The sequence below is a fragment of the Mesoplodon densirostris genome, chromosome 2 (assembly GCF_025265405.1).
Source record: "Mesoplodon densirostris isolate mMesDen1 chromosome 2, mMesDen1 primary haplotype, whole genome shotgun sequence".
NCBI lineage: Eukaryota > Metazoa > Chordata > Mammalia > Artiodactyla > Ziphiidae > Mesoplodon > Mesoplodon densirostris.
The window spans coordinates 84523156-84543123 of NC_082662.1; the positions used below are offsets into that span (position 1 = coordinate 84523156).

Here is a 19968-nt window from a genome sequence, read left to right on the forward strand (position 1 = left end):
CAACATTTATAAAACTACTCTCAACTTCTGTACTTAGCTTGTTGTGGGATAGGTAACCAAGAGTCTGTGGACCTTTACTGGTCCATGAATCATATTTTCAGGAGCATAGTATAAAGGACTGTGGCTAATGCTTTGCAAATATTATCTACTTTAATTCTCATAACCTTATGGGTTAGAGGTACTGTGTATCACCATTTATAGAAAACTGGGCACAAAGAGTGTGAGTAAATTGCCCAAGGTCACACAGATGCCACACAAAACCCACATAGTCCAGTTTGACTCCAGAGTCCATGTGCTTGTCTACCTCTCATTTTACAAAGATGAAATGAGGTAGCATTCTAGTCCGAGATTGTCAAGAATGGGCACAGATACAGGCAGAGAAAGTTACAAATTGGAATTAATTCATTTGCCTAAAGAAAGAGAAGGTTAAGGATCACATAGTGATTTTCATATAAAAGTAGATTTACAGAGGATACTGACAAACGGTTCTTTTATCCTGTAGTGGGTCTGCATCTGTTTACATTTTACCTTAGTTAGTATTATAATCCCTGATTTACAAAAGAAAATAATGATAGTATTTCCTTGAAATACCTGTCTTTCTGCCATAACTCAGTTTCATATACCGAGTACCTTGTTTCTTTTATTCTTCCTCTTAATTCTTTTTAGTTTGATAGCATAATCAACCAAATTGTTACTATTACACTTGTATAAACATAGAAATAACATTTCTTTCTGCAGGAATCAGTATTTTAAGGAGAAAATGTAAGTAATGATTGTCTATTACGATGGTAATAGATGATCATGTTGCTATCTTAATTGTTTTACATCATTAAATTCTTGATTTAATGAAATTGGAAACTTTTAGAGTATTTGAATTTCAACAACAGTATTTTTAGTAAATTTTTAAAAATCTTCTTCCTATAGAAATCTGGTTAAGAAGTACTGTCCCAAACGTTCCACCAAAGATGAAGAGCCAAGGTAAATTATATACCTATTTACTGTTGCATATTAAAATTTAAAAGAAGACCTATATTTTTGTTATTTAGTAAAATAAATATTATGCCATTAGCTTTTTATAAAGATTTTAAAAAGTTTATTGTAATAAAAAATCATAATGTTTATGAAAGAGGAAACTACTGTTTTTTCTTATGAGGTTGCATACTTCAGTGGGCTTGATAATAGCTTTTTAGAATAGTTGAAGTGTGATTTCTAAGTAATAGGTAGACTGGGACTCCACTTTTCTCCAGAAGAAAAGGGTATTTTTTCCATACTTTATTTTGTAGCTGTCAGCTTGTTAGATTCTTGCTTTTACTTTTACAGGTAGTAAAACAATTTGGCTGGTTAGTTTAAAGGGGTAATGAAAAGGAATAAGGTTTTCAGGGTAATTTTGGAACTCTGAATAAAAGGTTAGGAATTGCCTATGAGCTTTTTGGCATTCTTAAATAGGGGGATACATGGATAGTTGTAAAATGCAGAAACAAAAGGAGACTAGACTTAAAACAACTTTGTGTGTATTTGTCAGTTGTTAGAGGATTCTCAGGTTTAGTGTTAATGGAGTCCTAGCTGAGCTGTCCACCTTCAGCTTATGTAAGAGTGTTCCCGCAGTGTATTCAAGTAGATCTATACATTTTAATACAGTGATTCTCTTTGTTTCTCTCCTGCCCTCCACACACATTTTTTTTTACCCTTATTTTTGCCCCTTCTTACCCCTCTGTGGTGCCAACCATAGCGGCACTTCACTTGCATTCAGGATGTGGGCAGGCATACAGGCAGCTGTGTCCAGAGCTGATAGCAAAATTGTTCTGTAGATCACCCATCGAGATGCATTTGAGTGGTATAATTGGCAGGTTCTGTCCTCTAGAGCAAGCATATCATCTCTGTAATAGGTTCAGCTGCCAAGCCTAGGAATCCAACCAAGTTCATTCCCAAGCTCAGGCCAGTTAATTGGCAACTTAAGAGATTCCAGTATGCTAAAAGAGCCTGCAGGTAGTATTCTTATTATTTTTTGACCCCACATATCCTTTTATTTATAAATTAAGACTGCCCAACGATATATAAACATGTACAACTTGAGCTTAAGCAGGATTCTTTCCATACAAAGTTAATTTAGAGCTAGTAGCTGAGATTTAGGTTGAATATGTTAAAATTTGTTAAGTATGAGGCTCAATCTATACCTCACAAAAACATTTATAATGAAAGTAAAAATAAATTTCACCATTTTTAATATGTTTTTGTCAGGTTTACTTCGTGTATAGCCTTTTTTAACATCCTTAACGAGTTAAATGACTATGCAGGACAGCGAGAAGTAGTAGCAGAAGAAATGGCGCACAGAGTTTATGGTGAATTAATGAGATATGCTCATGATCTGAAAACTGAAAGAAAAATGGTAATTCTTATCATTTTTATACAGTGATAATAGTATATGAAATATTTTCACAGAAATGAAGTAATTACTTTGCTTTTTAAAATAATGTATAGTCATACAGCATAAACTGGTTTTCTATTTCTCTAAATTTCTTCTAGCTAAAATTATCTCAAGACATTCTTGCTAATTTGTGATCCTTTTGGATTTAAGACTGAGGTCTGGTAAATTCCAGCCAGTGGGACAAATCTAGCCTACTGCCTGTTTTTGTTTCCTAGTTACCATGAGCTAAGAATGGTTTTTACATTTTTAGATAGTTGAAAAGAAAATGAAAAAAAGAATATTTTATGACATGTGAAAATTATATGAAATTCAAATTTTAGTGACCATGAAGTTTTATTGGAACAGGCGCACACTCATTCACTTATATATTGTGTGTGGCTGCTTTTGCATTATATTAGCAGAGTTGAATATTTGTAACAGAGACAGAGACCATGTGGTTTGCAAAGCCTAAAATGTTTATTTGACCCTTTATAGAAAACTTTGTCAACCCCTATTTAGATAATCATGTATTTTCCAAGAGATTATATCTGTCTTAAAGATTATATTTAAAATATTTAAATAATAGTCTATAAAATGCATTTTAGAGAATTTTTGCTTTACTAATAATCTCTTCCTAAGTCTTGATAAAGTTTACATAATTAGTACCTTGAAAAAAATTAAGTGAAAAGCCTTTTGGGGACTTTAGGCTTTAATTGGTATTTAATTGTAATTTAAAAATTTGTTTTGTTTGTGTTTTTGGTTGTTGTTATGATCTTCAGCATCTTCAAGAGGGACGAAAAGCTCAGCAATACCTTGACATGTGCTGGAAACAGATGGATAATGTGAGTTATAGTGTTTTCATGTTTAACATAAAATTTTGTAGCATTTAGCTCTAAATGCTCTTATGCTTCATATCTATTTGAGTTTAATATTTCTCAATGTAGTATTATTTATAATTTGACATTGGTGTAAATAGAGAATATGAGACCATTTTGTCTGTTTTCCTTTTTTTATACATGGTTCTGTACTTGTACCAATTCTATAATCTTCAGATAATTGTAAACATTTAGGAAGATTCTTTTTGACTTTGCCGTTGTTACTATAAAATATTGATAGAGGATAGAAGTAATAAGGAAGTATTGATACACCTTAGAAGACCATGTGACTGAGACTAAGAGAAACTAGATTCTATTTCTGCCTTTTCCTTATTAGCACCTGATTTTGTCTTGACTTCAGTTTTAGCAAATGAAAAATGAAGACAGTGAACTAGATTATATGAAATGTTTCTTCCAGTTCAGTGATTCTATAATTGAATGTTTCTAGTACTGGGCTGCTGGTCATAGACTGTCTCACTGTAGGAAATAAAGTACTTTATAAGGCAAAATTATAAAAGCATAATAATTATTTACTTTAAAAACTTTCCAAAGGTACTCTTTAATGTGGTTTTTCTTAAATATCCTGGCATACAGTCATTTGAAAACCAAGATGTTTACATGGAACATTTTATTTTCTTTACTTGAAACGCTCTGCCAAATGATGTACTGTCGTATAAGATTAATATTCTTTCTTGAACCCTCATGTTAGCAAGCAGTTTACTCTTTCCCTGCATATTTTTATGATGGACACTGTATTCCTTGAAAATTATGCTGAAGGGAGTTTTTCATGTTAATCAATTTAGCTTGTGGTTGTTGGAAAAAGGACAAGTCTGAGATTTAAAAAAAAGTTTGCATATACGTGTACAGTTTTCAGCTTTTTTTCTTTCTTTTTTAAAGGCACGGATTAAAAGCTTAGAGTAAATTTCTACTATATAACTGTCACTGATGTAAGATTCTAATCACCGGTACTGATTGAGAATTCTTAGGTATATTAATAGTCTGTTTTCATTTTTGTTTTGATTTTCTTTCTAATTGGTTTCAGAAAGACTTCTAGGGAGTGTTTACATTTATTAAATTTTAAATTGCCTTAACTAGCATCCTTAGTATCTGCCACCCAATGAATGTGTATGTGTGTGTGTTTTTCATTTGCACAAAATAACAGACTCCTACAATCATGAGTTATTGGTCCCTTTAAAAACTGGAGTTGACACAAATCATTCCTGTTGATATGTGCTGACTTACCTTTAGAACAATTGTTAGTTATTAAGCAAAAGTCATAAGGGTCATAAGAAACAAGCGTCAAAAAATGTAGGAGAGATTTCTTTAAGGCATTAACAATATTGTGAAATAAAGGTGAGTTCAGCTCAACTCATGTTTATTGAAGCTATCCGTAACATGTATTGAGTCTGGTACAAAAGCAAATATGATATGGTCTTGTTTTTGTGGAGCCTGCAGTCTAGTAAGAAAGAGGCACAAATATAATTTCTGTGTAATATGTAGAAATATGTGCAGGATCCCTTTTATAGTCCCATATCTTCATGTCTAATCAAGAAAACGAAATTGTAAAATTCCTAACATGTTTGCAGTAATTGAGAGGATATTTAAAGAACTAGGAGAGAAAGATTGAATTAGTGACAGAGTATTGAACATTGAGAAAAAAAAATTTTAAAGACAGTTATTAACCCAGGATAAACAAAATAGGCCCCACTGACATTTAAATTGAGGGCAGAAGACAGTAGCCTGTGAAGAAGATTTTGAAGGAATGGTCAGAGATTGAGAAGATTGAAGCGTCAGAAATGCCAGGTCTATCAGGTGGTTCCAAGTAACAGATCATATGAGTTTATAAGAACAAAGCTCAGAAACAGGTCAGTTCCAGAGTTGGTCAGTAGCTCAGTGATGTCACCAAGGCTGCTTTTTCTATCTGTCCACGTTGCTGTCTTGACCATGGCCTTTTCCTTCAGGCTTGTCCCTTTATGGTCAACAGTTGATTTAAGCAGCCAAGCACCACATCCTCATTCAGCTGCATGCAGAAGCAGGAGAGAGAAAGCATTTCTCTTCTGTTTCCTCTTATCAGGGAAGGAAAGCTTTCCCAGAAAATGCCAGCAGAATTCTTCATGGGTGCCTTTGACAGGATTAGATTACTTGACCATGCCCCAGCTGTGGGAAGGCTGGTAAAGCAAGTTTTCAGCTCTTTTCAGCCTCCATGCAGGGAGGTGGGCTCTTTTGAGAAAGAGTAGGGGAGTAGATGTGGCTGTTGATTAGCCTGTGACACAAAGGATGAAGAAAGGAGAATCTTTTCTGGAGTATAGCCCTGTATTGTATAATGATATAATATCTTTCAGGGAAGGAGTATTTTTAATATTACTGTACTCATGATTCTTTTGCTGTTGCAAGGAAATTAGTAGGTAGATTTTTCACAAACAATAGGACACTTAATATAAAAGTATTGTTGTATATGAGTTGCCTCAAATTACACCAAAATTAGTAGCTATAGCTGTTCAATTTGAAAACACAGCTCTGAACTGAGTTTCAGAGAATTAAATGTGGAAATTTAATTTTAATCTTCACAGGAAAGTGACATTCTGTATATTATGTATATTCAGATATATTTATGCTTTGAATAAATTTTATGTATCTCATTTGATATCTCATACTAATCAAAATAGTAAGAACATTTTAAATTTTTATAAGAAATTTCTGAGTACATTTATTTGATGTAAGTTACAGGTATGTCTGGTTCTAGGTATAAGGCAAACTGAACTAACTCAGACAACTTTTGGCTACAAATACCTAGATATAAAAGCTAAAATATTTTTTATTGTATTTTAAGCTCTTAGCATAGCTACCTGAAAGAAAGGGAAATTTCTAACTGCTAGAAACTAAGGGTAAACTAAAAGCCAGAGCAATAGTTGTGTGAGCTGATACAGTGGCATTTGAAAAGTGGTTATAGAGGTTTTGGGGTATGGTTTACAGGACCTTGCTAAGGGCTTGGGGTTTAGTACTCACACTTTGACAAAGTTTAGGTTTTAGCTCTGTATGTTTGGAGAGTTGGAACTGAAATCCCCGTATAAAGTTTGACTCTTTGAAGGACTAAACCTTTAGTGAAAGGTGGCAGGAACTCTGCCCACTGGCCAAGGGAGGTAGCGGAAAAACCTTGTCTCTATCTGAAAGTCAAGGAGTAGGAGGTATCCTGTGAGAAATTTAAACCTTTTGACCTTGTAGTTATGAGATTTGCACTATCTGAATAGTTTTGTAATCCTCAAGACAAGAAATTGACATTGTAACTGGTTAGGTAAGTAGAAAATGTTGACATCCTGTGCTTTCTTCTGAGTAATTCTCAGAATACAGGTAGCAAGGCATATATTTTCCAGACAAGAAATTGGAAGAGTCTCCTCTTGTGGAATTTAATTAGTTTGAGAGGAAAGGCTTAAAGATACAGGCACCATGGTTTCTCCAAGGAAACTGCCTGGCCTTATCACTGTAGAGGAAAAGGCCATAATCCAATTAGCTTTTAAAATAAGAGCAGATAGGCAGGTATCCCCAGACATTTAAAGAAAACATCTAATGTAAACACCAGAGTATGCAGAAAAACTAGTACGCAGAAAAAAAAGCAACTTTGAAGAAACAGTGACTGTGAAAGGAAATAGAAATTAAAAAGCAAAAACGAGCAAAACCCAGAACTATTATTAACATTTTCATAGGGAATAGAGAAGTTATTACATCCATGAAATAGGAACAAGATACTATAAAGAAAAGAACATATAAAGAACAAAAAAGAACTTTATGGTAGCAGAAATGAAAAGCTCACTAGAAAGAATGAAATTGAAGAAATCTCTCAAAGTAGAGCAAAATGACAGACTGAAAATATGAGAGAAAATATAAGAAAATTAGAGGGACTCATCCTATAGATTCATTTTCAAGATAATAAGCATCTTAAAAAAGAGAAAACATAGAAAATGGATAGGTAAAATTAATTCAAGAAAATTTCCCCAGAACAGAAAGACATGAGTTTCCAGATGGAAAGGATTTTCCAGGTGCTCAGCACAGTGGATTCACAGCAAGACATATCTTCATGAAATTTCAGAACAATTAGGAGAGAGAGAAGATCCTACCAACCTCCAGAGAGAAAAAACAAAACAAAATAAACATATTTTATGCAAAGGATCAGGGATCAGAATGGGATCAGGAAGCCAGAAGACAGTGGAGTGGTACTTTTACATTTCTGAAGAAAGAAGATTTCCTACTCAGAGTTTCATACCTGGCCAAATTTTATCAATTAAAATAGATGGAAAGGCATTTTCAGTCATGGAGACTTAAACAATTATCTCTTTTCGGAAGCTTCTTTTAGGAAGCTACTGCTGAATGTGTTCTAACAAAATAGAGAAAGGAACCAAGAAAGGGGCAGGTGTGGAACTAGGAAATAGGAGATTCGAATTAAGGGAGAATTGAAAGGAATCCCCAGGAAATGGTGAAGGGAAATCCCAAGGTAACAGTTATTCAGTAGGCCTAGTTTGGTAACCAGTTCAAATTTTAACAGGTTACAAACCTCTGGGTTCTTGATTTCATTAAGAAGATAAAATTGATAGAATTCTGAATATGTTTGAATTAACTGAGGAGAGATGTAAAGAACTGGGGACACTAGGGTTGAATTAGAGAAAAGTACATTGAAAACTAAAGTAAATATTTTAGAAAAAGACATTAACTTCAGGATAAAAAAATACACAGGAAAGTAAATATATCACATGCTCAGTTGTGAATAGGTTTTGCAAAGTCATAGTAATTTGAAATAAATTTAAAAAATTGTAGAGGCCACTCTGGGCAGACGGTATTCCTGGGACACTTGGAAGAAACAACACAAAACCACTTTGGAGGGATATTTCCACACTCTAAGCTACACTGGGACTCCATCAGAAAAAAAAAAAAGGAAAACAAGCAAACACCAAAACCAATCAACCAAACATATATAAACAAAACAAAAAACACCAAACAAACCAAAAAAATCCTGCCTAAAATGAGCTTAAAATAAAAAATTTCAAAATACATATGATTATTTTTCTTATAAAGAGATTGAGATACATAATAAATATTAACTCAGTCATGCCTATGATTTTTTTTTCTTCACAGTCTTGTGATATCTGATATTTAAGACACATGGTTTGATTGTAATAGTAAAATTCTTTGCTAATTTAGAAAAATTTTACCTGTAGTGTGTAATTTTACACAATAAATACACTGTGGCAATACCTTAAATTTACTTTCTTTTTTATTGAGGTTTAGTTGGTTTACAATGTTGTGTTGGTTTCAGATGTACAGCAAAATTATTCAGTTATATATATATATAAATTCTTTCAGAGTATTTTCCAGTATAGGTTATTATAAGATATTGAATATAGTTCCTTGTGCTATATAGTAAGTCCTGTTGCTTATCTCTTTTATGTATAGTAGTTTGTATCTGTTAACCCCATACTCCTAATTTATCTCCCTATTCCCTTTCCCCTTTGGTAACCGTAAGTTTGTTTTCTATGTCTGTGAGTCTGTTTCTGTTTTGTATATACATTCACTTGTATTATTTTTTAGATTCCACTTATAAGTGATGTCATATAATATTTGTCTGACTTAGTCTTAGTATGATATTGTCTAGGTCCATCCATGTTGCTACATATGATGATATTTCATTCTTTTTTTATGGCTGAGTAATATCCCATTGTATATATATAGAGAGAGAGAGAGAGAGAGAGAGCACATCTTCTTAAACCAGTTGTCTGTTGATAGGCATTTGGGTCGTTTCCATGGCATAGCTATTGTAAATGGTGCTGCTGTGAACATTGGGGTGCATGTATCTTTTCAAATTAGAGTTTTCATCTTTTCTGGATATATGCCAAGGAGTGGGACTGCTGGATCATATGTTAGTTCTATTCTTAGTTTCTTGAGAAACCTGCATACTGTTTTCCACAGTGGCTACACCAATTCGCATTCCCACCTTGTAGGACAGTTCCCTTTTCTCCACACTCTGTCCAGTGTTTATTATTTGTAGACTTTTTTGATGATAGTCATTCTGACCAGTGTGAGGTGATACTTCATTGTGGTTTTGTTTGCATTTCTCTAATAATTAGCTATGTTGAGCACCTTTTCATGTGGCTGTTGGCCATCTCTATGTCTTCTTTGAAGAAATGTCTAGGTCTTCTGCCCATTTTTTGATTGGGTTGTTTTTTTGATATTGAGGTGTATGAGTTGTTTATATATTTTGAATATTAACCCCTTATCAATCATATCATTTGCAAACATTTTCTCCCATTCCATAGGTCTTTTTATTTTGTTGATGCTTTCCTTTGCAAAAGCTTTTAAGTTTGATTAGGTCCCGTTTGTTTAGTTTTGCTTTTATTTCTTTTGCCTCAGGAGACTGATCTAAGAAAGTATTGTTGCGATTTATGTCCGAGAATGTTTTGCTTATGTTCTCTTCTAGGAGTTTAATGGTGTCCTGTTTTATGTTTAGGTCTTTAATATATTTTGAATTTATTCTTATATAATGTGTGAGGGAGTGTTCTAATTTCATTGTTTACATGTAGCTGTCCAGTTTTCCAAACACCACTTGCTAAAGAGGCTGTCTTTTCTCCATTGTATATTCTTGCCTCCTTTGTCATAGAGGTGTGTCGTAGGTGTGTGGGTTTATTTCTGGGCTCTCTTTTCTGTTCCATTGATCCATATGTCTTTTTTTGTGCCAATACCATACTGTTTTGATAACTATAGCTTTATAGTATTGTCTGACATCTAGAAGGGTTATGCCTCCAGCTTTGTTCTTTTTCCTCAGGATTGCTTTGGCAATTCGGGGTCTTTTATGGTTCCATATAAATTTTAGTATTATTTGTTAACTTCTAAATGAGATAAATCTAATTTTATTTTTCAGCATTTTAATTTTTTTTAACAGAGTAAAAAGAAATTTGAAAGAGAATGTAGAGAGGCAGAGAAGGCACAACAGAGTTATGAAAGATTGGATAATGATACTAATGCAACCAAGGCAGATGTTGAAAAGGTAAGAAATAATCCAAACTGACTTTAATATCAAAATATTATTACTTGCATATGGAGAGTAGTTACAATATTTATGTTGGTATTAGAGTTTCCTCAAGAGATACACTATATCTAAATCTAAGATACCCAAATATTTGCATACTTTACACTATTGGTCTGAGAAAGTAATTAGAATAAAATTAATATATTAATGTCAACTGCATTCTGAGTGTATAGGAAAGACATAGTTGCTATTAAGAATGAGCTTCTATCCTATTTAAAAATAAGATAGAAAGTCTAAGGTATGTTGATGGGGTATGCAAATAGAGGCTGGATAGTGTGCTTCCCAACTATACAGAAGGGAAAACATGATAAAACTGTTAGAAATGTGATATCAACTATTTGTTTATTATTTGATTAATCCAGTCATTCATTTTGGAAAACTGAATTCTCTCTTGTCATTCACTGACTGATTCTGGGCCAGATGTTCTGTAATATTACTGTTGGTAGGATCAGCCCTGTAACTGTTGCTGCTTAGCTTCTCCTTCTCCCCTGCTGTATGCTCTTTATCTTAGGACATTTGACACAGTGATAGTGCTGAAATGTTGGGATTTTGAAAAATAGATGAACCTTACTCCATGTTTTTGTATATACAAAGGCCCAACATTAGTATATTTTCTCCTTAGAATTTTGTAATTTCCTATAGCATCAGAACAAGAAAAAGCAAGAAGAAAGGAATAATTTATTTTCTACCTTCCATTTTCTTTACCAGTTTTTAAAAACCCCAAAATCATATACATTTCAAGTTCCAGTTACCTTAAAGTTCTTCTAGTATAACTTATGATGGTGTTTATCTTGTCTACCCTATTTTTAATAACATATCTCTTATGATAGTAAGTTCCCTGTTTTGGGGAATATAGAGTCTTAAAATAGTCTGTTCATTTTTTTAAAAAATTACCATTTCCTTATATTGACCCCACTTGTCTCCCTGTTCAGCTTTAGTTTCTTTGAGGTACCAGAAAAATAACAAATCTATATTTTTTTCAAAATAGGTTTTTAGATATTTGTAGCAGATTATCTACCCCTAGATGAACTATTGTGTTTCTTCACCTATTGCACATATGAAATATCTTCAAGTTACTTTTCAGATATCTTCAAGTTACTACTTTCCTTTGGATACCATTTAATTAACCAATATTCTTTGTTACCTCAAATTGGTTATAGTTCAGTCTGATCAGTTCTGAGTTTGATTACCTCCTTTGTTTTGAACGCTAAATTTATGTTAATTATACACTAAATGTATATCAGGTTTTTGGGCAACCACATTGTTTGGCTTGACTCTCATTGAGTTTATGGTTAACTGAAATCCCCATGTCTTTTCACATATGGTGTGGTATAAGAATATGTGTCTCAGACAGAACTTGTACTGTTGGTCTTTTAAATGTATATGCTACATCTGTATCAATTATTAGATTCGATCCTGCTGTTAAGATTTTTGGATCCTGATTTTGATCATCCATTATATTAATTTCCTTCCAGGTATCATGTCATACACATAATGTGTTATCATTACTTGATAAAAATGTGGGCCACAACACTTGCAAACAGCCCTATTTTATATATGGGAAACTTCCTTGCTGGTTGACATTGACTCCTTAAGAACTCCTTTGACTTATTATCAAACATCAATTGAATACATAGTTTATGTACTAGGCAAGTTAGGCGAACTCTTTAACTGGACTCTCATTTTTAACTTACTCATTTTGTCTATAAAGATATCTTTAGAGACAGGTCAGACGTCTTGAAATCTAGATATAACGTCTACTAGTTAGTTTCACCTAACTAGTTCAGAATTTTAATGTTTATATCTTCCTTTTTTATTCTTATTTGTTTGCAACCCCTTTAATTATTAGAGAATTAGGAAAACTTTGAGGTTTTACTTTAGATACCAGAGAGTAGAGGAATTCTGTTTTAAGTGACCAGGAAGGGAAGGGAACATAGTTTCAAGTAACTACTTACGAAAGTTTTTTAAAAAAGCATAAAAAAACAGGTGAAGAGGGAGCAGGCCGATTACTATATCTTCCTAAAGAAAAGGAAGTCAGTTGCACAAAACCGTGAATATATGTAACACTATCAAACTGTACACTTAAAAATGATTAAGATGGTAAATTTTCTGTTATGTGTATTGTGTATTTTGCCACAATTAAAATTTAAAAAAATTTGATGAAATATAAAAAGAAAAGGAAAGGCAGTAGATGTGAAGCTCAGAATATGCCAGGGAAGGTGTCAATTGTTTTAGCTTCTAGCCTTATTCTCTTACATAACCTGCTGGAGCCTTTCTCCCAGACCTTGGGAATCACAGCCAGTGACTTGGAACATGAGGAGCTTCCCCTGAAAGAACCATTGTGGGTAGGGGATATTCTGGAATCCTTTTATTCCATCATAGTTTGTGAGAGGAGGGAGAAAAAGGAAAGGAGTGAATGAATGTGTACTTACGATCCCAGGTTAGAACTTGAAGTGTATTTTTCTGTAGAAATATTTTGGGCCATGGTGTTTAGTTTTCATAGTACTTATTTATTTTAATTTTCAAGTACACTGTGGATTAAATGGATTTTTGTGGACTTATCTGAGATCTTGACTGCCATGTATTTCTGTAGGTCAGTTTGTTTCTGAGTTCAGAAGAACTAACTTGTAGACCTACTGTTAGAAGGTTAGGGATTACAATTGTAAAAACTAAAATTAGAATAATGAAGTGTATTCACAATGTGCTTTTATTGATATAATTTTCAAAGCACTCTCATCTAACATGATTTATAGCTTGGAACACTGAAAAATTTTCAATTCTTATTTTGTTTTTTTCTATTACTTTATAACAATTGAGAAAATTGTTTAGATTCTCCTCCAATAAATCTAGATTTGTGCTGTTTGTATTCTGATGTTCTCACCAATGTATCAGTAGATGGTACTAAAGTTCTCGTTCAAGAAGCATTTCTATAAGACCTTCCTTGAGATGAACAGAACTATATTCTAAATAAGGATTCCTTAAATAAAGTACCTGTGGATTTGTATAGAGGTAGAAATTATTGTTAAGCATTACATTATCCCCAAATCCCATTTTTACTATTACTTGGTTTCACTGTGGTTCTGAGTTGGCTATAACTGGATTATGTTTAAAGAAATGTTTTATTGCTAACTTTGTAACTGTCTAAATTATTCCTGATGCTTTTTTTCCCTTCTGATTAAGAGCTTACTATTTCAAACCATAATGTTGTCATTTATTTAATTTAAAAAATCTGAATTTGTTAAGGAGAAACTTTACTTTAATAGATTATTGTAAGGGGGAGGATTTATTATTGCGGTAAGAAAAAGGGAATATTGCAACAGGGAGACTGGCCATAAGATCTGTAAGCCTCTCCTTTACTTTTAAATGATATCAGTAGTTAGAAAAAGTCTCGTTTTAGTATAACTTCTAGAAAAGTGAATTAGCTGTGATTTTGTTGCTCGTCTTTTCGTTGGCGATGATTTGGACCAATTTGCCTCTAGGCTAAACAGCAGTTGAATCTACGCACACATATGGCTGACGAAAATAAGAATGAATATGCTGCACAATTACAAAACTTCAATGGAGAACAGCACAAACATTTCTACGTAGTGATTCCTCAGATTTACAAGGTAAAATTTAGAGATGTGAAATTAACCTAATTTTAAATACGGAAGAGCTAGTCTTTAAATGTAGAACTTTAAAATTTCAGGCATCAACCAGAATGTTTCTAGATTCACTAGTCATCAAGATTGGTGATAAGAAATTTATGATTATAGATGTGAAAAGTAGATTTTTTCTGACTTTGAAATCACAGATTTTTCTACAGATTTATTAGTAGTATATTAAACAGTTCACTAAAACAATGACACTTTCTAGATAAATTTTAACACTACATTATTAAGTATTATGAGATGGGAGAATTCATTGGAATTTTGTACTGTAGTCTGCTCACTTAGAATTTGGATGTAGCTTTTTGACACTATAACAGAATCATTGGCATTAGTCCAGATGGCAGAAATAAATCTTAAGAAATGTATTTGCTAGCCTGGTTTTTGCCTGCTTATCTTCCTAGCTGCCAGATCATAAATGTAATTCAGGCTTATAAATCCCATCCATCATCATTTGATGATACTAATTGCCAAACGGCCCTCAGGTAAGGACCCCGGAGGTTAAATTATGTTACCGCCTATTCTAGAAAGAAGAGAAAGGGATTTAGTGAAACAGTGTTGAAAACAGTAGTACCTGGGAGAGCAGAGCTTTTGTGAAAAGAGTGTCAGTCCAAATACACCTTTTTTTTTCTTGGAGGCAAGTTAGAAGTACAAAGGAAGCATAGTGAGAGGTGGTGGACTAGAGAGGGTATCAGATTTCAGTCATTTAATCCAGAGCGTCTAGTCAGCCTGTCCTCACTCTGTGGTGCTTTTCTAAACTTACCAGCTATGCCTTCGTATTCTGGGGAGACCTTAACTTGGAGATCCACTGCTTTTCTGTGTCTTGGGGCTTGATCCTTTTGTTTGTACTTTGCTATGGAGCAGTCTTGCCAGTTTGTGATGCTGGGGGCAGTTCTTTTATGAAAATGCAGGTCTCAAAATAAATTCCCAGGCTTTGGGAAGTAAAGAGGAAAAAAGTAGTATGGAGGCTTTGGGAGCTAGGGGACTTCAGCAGTGTAGTTGCTTCCTGTGAGAAAGAAAGGTCATTGTTGACAAATAAGAAGTGTCAAAAAATGCCTTTAAGTTATTTGGCATAATTGTGTCCTGGCATAATTCTTAGTGGCATGTGCCAATGAATTTTTGAATTGTAGGGATTCCATACATGTATCACTTTGACCTTGTGGCTTCTTGTTTTTCCTCTTGTGTCCCCAACCTTTCAATAGTCACTTTGAGCTGTAGAATGTGGTAGGTTTGTGTACCCATTGGTATGCGGTCAACTGTGGATTCTTGGTCCAGTCAGATCTTACCAAAATGTTCTGAACTAACTTAAGGGTTTAGAATGCTCACACTTGTATATGTTTTATGCCAGTTGCTTAAAAAGGAAAAAAAATGTGTCAAAATTCTGTGTTAAAATGAAACTTTTCCTAGAAGCATAAACAACAATAACTGCTCTGACTGAAGAATGAAAGGTGGAGGTTGTATGAGGCAGAGATCTGGTAGCCTGTAGGGGGTCCCTTAGAAGGCTTGAAAACTGTTGTCACCTGGTTTTAGGATATACTAAAAGCCTTGTATTTATTTATTTATTTATTTATTTTGCTACTTCACAGGCCTCAAGTTTTAAGTACTTTAAGTCTGTAACACTTGTTAAAAGGTATTTACAACAGTGTAACTGTTAGGGTAGAATCTTTGTGGGTTTTTTTTTTTTTTTTGGAAGGGGGCTGCTTCAGAATGAAAAGAAAATTCAGTTTTCCTTTTTTTTTTTAAATTCCTAATTATTAGCAACTACAAGAAATGGATGAACGAAGGACTATTAAACTCAGTGAGTGTTACAGAGGATTTGCAGACTCAGAACGCAAAGTTATTCCTATCATTTCAAAGTGTTTGGAAGGAATGATTCTTGCAGCAAAATCAGTTGACGAAAGAAGAGTAAGTGTTTTATAATTAATTTGAATAATATATTTGCTTTAAGTTAGTGAAATGAATTGGGAAAGGGGTGAAGTAATTGATGGTTAGCTGATTTTAAGTTATATTCTGTAGAAGTAACTTATTGCCAGACTCCTTTGGGATATAAGGATCATTCTAAACACTAAAATTCTAATTGTTTAAAAGGAAAGAGTTTTAATGCTTCTCTTTCCTTTCTCCACTAATTTTTCAGTTCTACTCCAAGAGTATAACTAACCTATGAACTTTTTGTTACAAACTGTATGATACTGTTAGTCTAGTGAAAGTTTAAAGAAGGAAATGGTCAGATCTAGAGTTGTAAGAGTTGCTTGTAACCACAGGAGTTGGCACTTGAGCTGCATTTTGAAGCCTGAGTAGTGTATGGAATGATGGCTCATGAGAAAAGAAGGAGGGCATTATGAGTAGAAGGTACTGCCTTCAAGAAGCCTTGCTCCTCTTGAAGAAATAAATCTAATCACATTATATCTTGATTAAGGTCTAGAAAAGGTCTTGTACCCAGTCATTTTTCAGTAAATGTTGATTTAGTGACTGAGAAGCTAAGGTTAACAGAAAATGAGGATATGAGGGAAAAGGAAGAGAAGAGAACCAGTGTTTGGGGAGTGCCAAATATGTACTACATATTTTAGTCTTCACAGCACGTTGGTTTTATATGAGTGAAGGTCTTTCCTGTACCAGAATTCTGACTTAAATTTAAAAAAGGAAAGAAGATTTTGGGAATTCTTTGGGAATTCAAACATACATTTATATTTTGGTATAGCTGCATCCAAGGTTACAAATATAGTTAGGTCCTCCTCCTCTCTCCCTCTTCTTACCCTTTAGCAGATGATTGATGGGGGTGGCATTAGTGACAAAAAAAAAGTAAGGTATGACCTAAGGATGACTTTTGACTAAATGATAGGCAAAATGTACTACCAACAGAAATAGGGAATAAAAGAGGAGAGGTGGTAGGGGTGGGGGAGGAGTTTGTAGAGATAAAGTATTCTGTTTGCAAATAATGATTTTAAGGTGTCAATAGAACATTCAGGTAGAGGTATGTATGTCCAAAATCAATATATAATACTTACGTGAGTTTTAAAGTTTTGGGTAAATGGTGCTAAACTTTATTTCAGAGTTACTTTTTGCACTCAGTATTGTTTGTGAGATCTTTTTTCATTGCTCTATTAACATTTCCTCGTATGTCTTTAATATATTTTATTTATCCTTTCCCCTGTTGCGTGAATGAAAGCCTTTCTACTTGTCTCTTACCCTCTTTTACAAGAGGGTAAGAGACATAGGTCACCTTCTTTGGAGACATCCTGTAAAACAAAAAACCCTTTTCCTTTAAAACTTAGAATTTCTACTTGAGAATAACCATGGAGTGAAAACATCTGTGAATATTACAAATTAATAAAGTAGTAATTTGTTTGTAAATTATTTTTCTATAGAAATTAAAATATTTATGGTTTATTACATATTCACAGGAAGAAATTATTCACTTTAAACCTTTAATAAGTATTGTAGAATTATTTCTTTAAATTTTTATTTGTTGTTTTCTAACACAGATTAAGGCCTTTGAAAGCTAATATGGCATCATAAGCAAATAAAATGGTTTAAAAAAACATGTTTCTTGTGTATAGGACTCTCAGATGGTAGTAGACTCCTTTAAGTCCGGATTTGAACCTCCAGGAGACTTTCCATTTGAAGATTACAGTCAGCATATTTATAGAACCATTTCTGATGGGACTATCAGTGCATCCAAACAGGAAAGTGGGAAGGTGGATGCCAAAACCACAGTAGGAAAGGCCAAGGGCAAGTTGTGGCTCTTTGGAAAGAAGCCAAAGGTAAAATTCATAAAATTCCTCTATGCTAATAATTTTGTTTTAGTTTGTCATTTAAAATGATGTAGGTATTGAATGGATAATGGTTTACTATTAACAGAGAATAAATATTTTGATTTGAATGATTCAATTAACTTTTCACTTAGTAGAAACATAGAATTTTGTACCTTAATAGTAAAAATTATTTCTGGATTTAACATTTGACTGCCATATAAAAATGAGTAAAAATATTAAATAAGCTGTTAACATCTCTTAAATTATATGCTTTTGAAATTTCATTTGTATGTAGTTTCAGTTCAAATTTTTTCAGAATCATTATGATCTGACTCTAAGATCACAAAAATTGCAGTTCTCAGTTGGAATGAATGATTTGACCACAGCAATAATAAAATGTCAGATTAGGTCTTATAGATCATACTAATAAGGTTATTTTTATCATCCACGTGAATATTTAATGGGAAGGGCTCGATGTGTGTGTTATTTGAAGTTTAGAAAAATCTCTAGTTTACTAAGAGAATCTCTCTTAACCTCCTGTTGAAACCCATCTTTTGATGTGCTGTTTATTTTAGATAGATAAATTTAGCTCAGCAGGTGAGCAAATGGAATAGATGCGTGCTTAATCTTCTTATCAATTTAATGACTATAAAGTGTCATAATCAGTAGGAGAATAGATATGTACCTTTAATCTGATGTTCTATATTTATTAAAGTATACATGATTATTTTAATTCATTTTTCTGATCTTGACATATGAATGTAGATAAAATTTAACTTATTATAATATACCTGTAAATATCTTTAAAAGCACAATTATAATTAACTCAAGCTTTATTCATGCTTTTCATAATATTGTCCCACTGAGAAGTTGAGAGGTGAGACTTTTTTAAAAGTCAGATCAGAGTAGCTAGGAGAGCTTAGAAAAACAAGGAATACTGAAATTTTTTAAAAAAAGAGGTGCAACAGGGATGAAATAGAAACAGTTTTGAGAGGAAAGCCACAGGGTAATGAAATTATTTTGCCTATTTATGATAATCAGTTACAATTTTAATATTTTATTTTAATAGACATTGACTATTTAGATAACTTTAACTGTAGCTGCTGCCTTTATCTCTGACAAGTATTATAGGTTAAGTATAACTAACTAGGTGGTGCTAATATTCTAGAAGTGAGAAGAGAATTTTTTTGTCTAGGTCATACTGCTCTCTCTAACCTTATAATTTGTATATACTCTATATTTTCAGTCTGTCAGCTTGTAAAAAAGTGATGAAGTGGTACATTTTTAAAAGTAAATTTGACTTTTTAAAATGACAGTTTTGGCAAAGCTATGTTAACTTTCTTATAATACTTTTATAGAAAACTTTATTTGAGATATATTTTGTAAAAAGTATGTTGCCAAAAATAGAATTTTCATTTAGGAAAAAAAGCTATGCACATTTGGCTTATTGATTCCTTTCTTTATTTCCATATTAGCCACAGTCCCCACCCTTAACCCCTACTAGTTTATTCACATCCAGTACTCCTAATGGGTCCCAGTTTCTCACATTCTCCATTGAGCCCGTGCATTATTGTATGAATGAAATAAAAACAGGGAAGCCCAGAATTCCTTCTTTCAGAAGTCTCAAAAGAGGGGTAAGTTTAATAATGGGTTAAAATGCATGATGGCCTATTGTGTGTGTGGTGTGGCTTTTAATACTCTCCACCCTCATTATAAGGCTCTCTCCTATATATATGTAGTTTAAAACACGACAGAATTAAGTATAGCTGCCCTCAAGTTAAAAACAACTCCTCTTTATAACATTTGAAATGCTCACCCGTAAAAGAATGGTATTATAAAGAGGGTGCTGGGTACAATCATATTAGCTATTTTTTTTGTTGTTGTTGTTTATGTGAAGTCATATGTCCGCCATTGTCTTGTAATGTATTTACATTTTTAAGACTTTCAGTAATTTGCCACTGGAGTTACTCATGTAATAATTTGTCACTAATGATGACCTCTACAAATTTATAAAGTATTATTTTGTTGGCAAAAAAAATCAAGTTCTATTTTAATTGCCCTACTTTCAGAAGCATAAAACACAATTTCCAATAGTTAAATAAAAAATCAAAGATAGGCATGTTAAATATCAAGATTGTAGATCAATTAAGATAATATATTAGAAAGTACTTTGTAGGTTGTAAAGCCTATAAAATACTAGATATTATTGAGTAATGGT

The 19968-nt window shown here is 33.1% G+C and overlaps 1 protein-coding gene across 2 annotated transcripts in view; it reads left to right on the forward strand.

Moving 5' to 3' along the window:
• Nucleotides 1-19968, forward strand: part of FNBP1L (formin binding protein 1 like) — a 128296-nt gene that overhangs the window by 91749 nt on the left and 16579 nt on the right. Inside the window, exons 3-10 of one of the 2 annotated variants that reach the window (XM_060090151.1) lie at nucleotides 925-978; nucleotides 2239-2386; nucleotides 3184-3246; nucleotides 10205-10309; nucleotides 13831-13959; nucleotides 15757-15903; nucleotides 17556-17759; nucleotides 19226-19384. In XM_060090151.1, the coding sequence (XP_059946134.1) occupies nucleotides 925-978; nucleotides 2239-2386; nucleotides 3184-3246; nucleotides 10205-10309; nucleotides 13831-13959; nucleotides 15757-15903; nucleotides 17556-17759; nucleotides 19226-19384 (1009 nt within the window). The remainder of the gene's footprint in view (nucleotides 1-924; nucleotides 979-2238; nucleotides 2387-3183; nucleotides 3247-10204; nucleotides 10310-13830; nucleotides 13960-15756; nucleotides 15904-17555; nucleotides 17760-19225; nucleotides 19385-19968) is intronic. The other variant, XM_060090152.1, reaches the window with a different exon arrangement.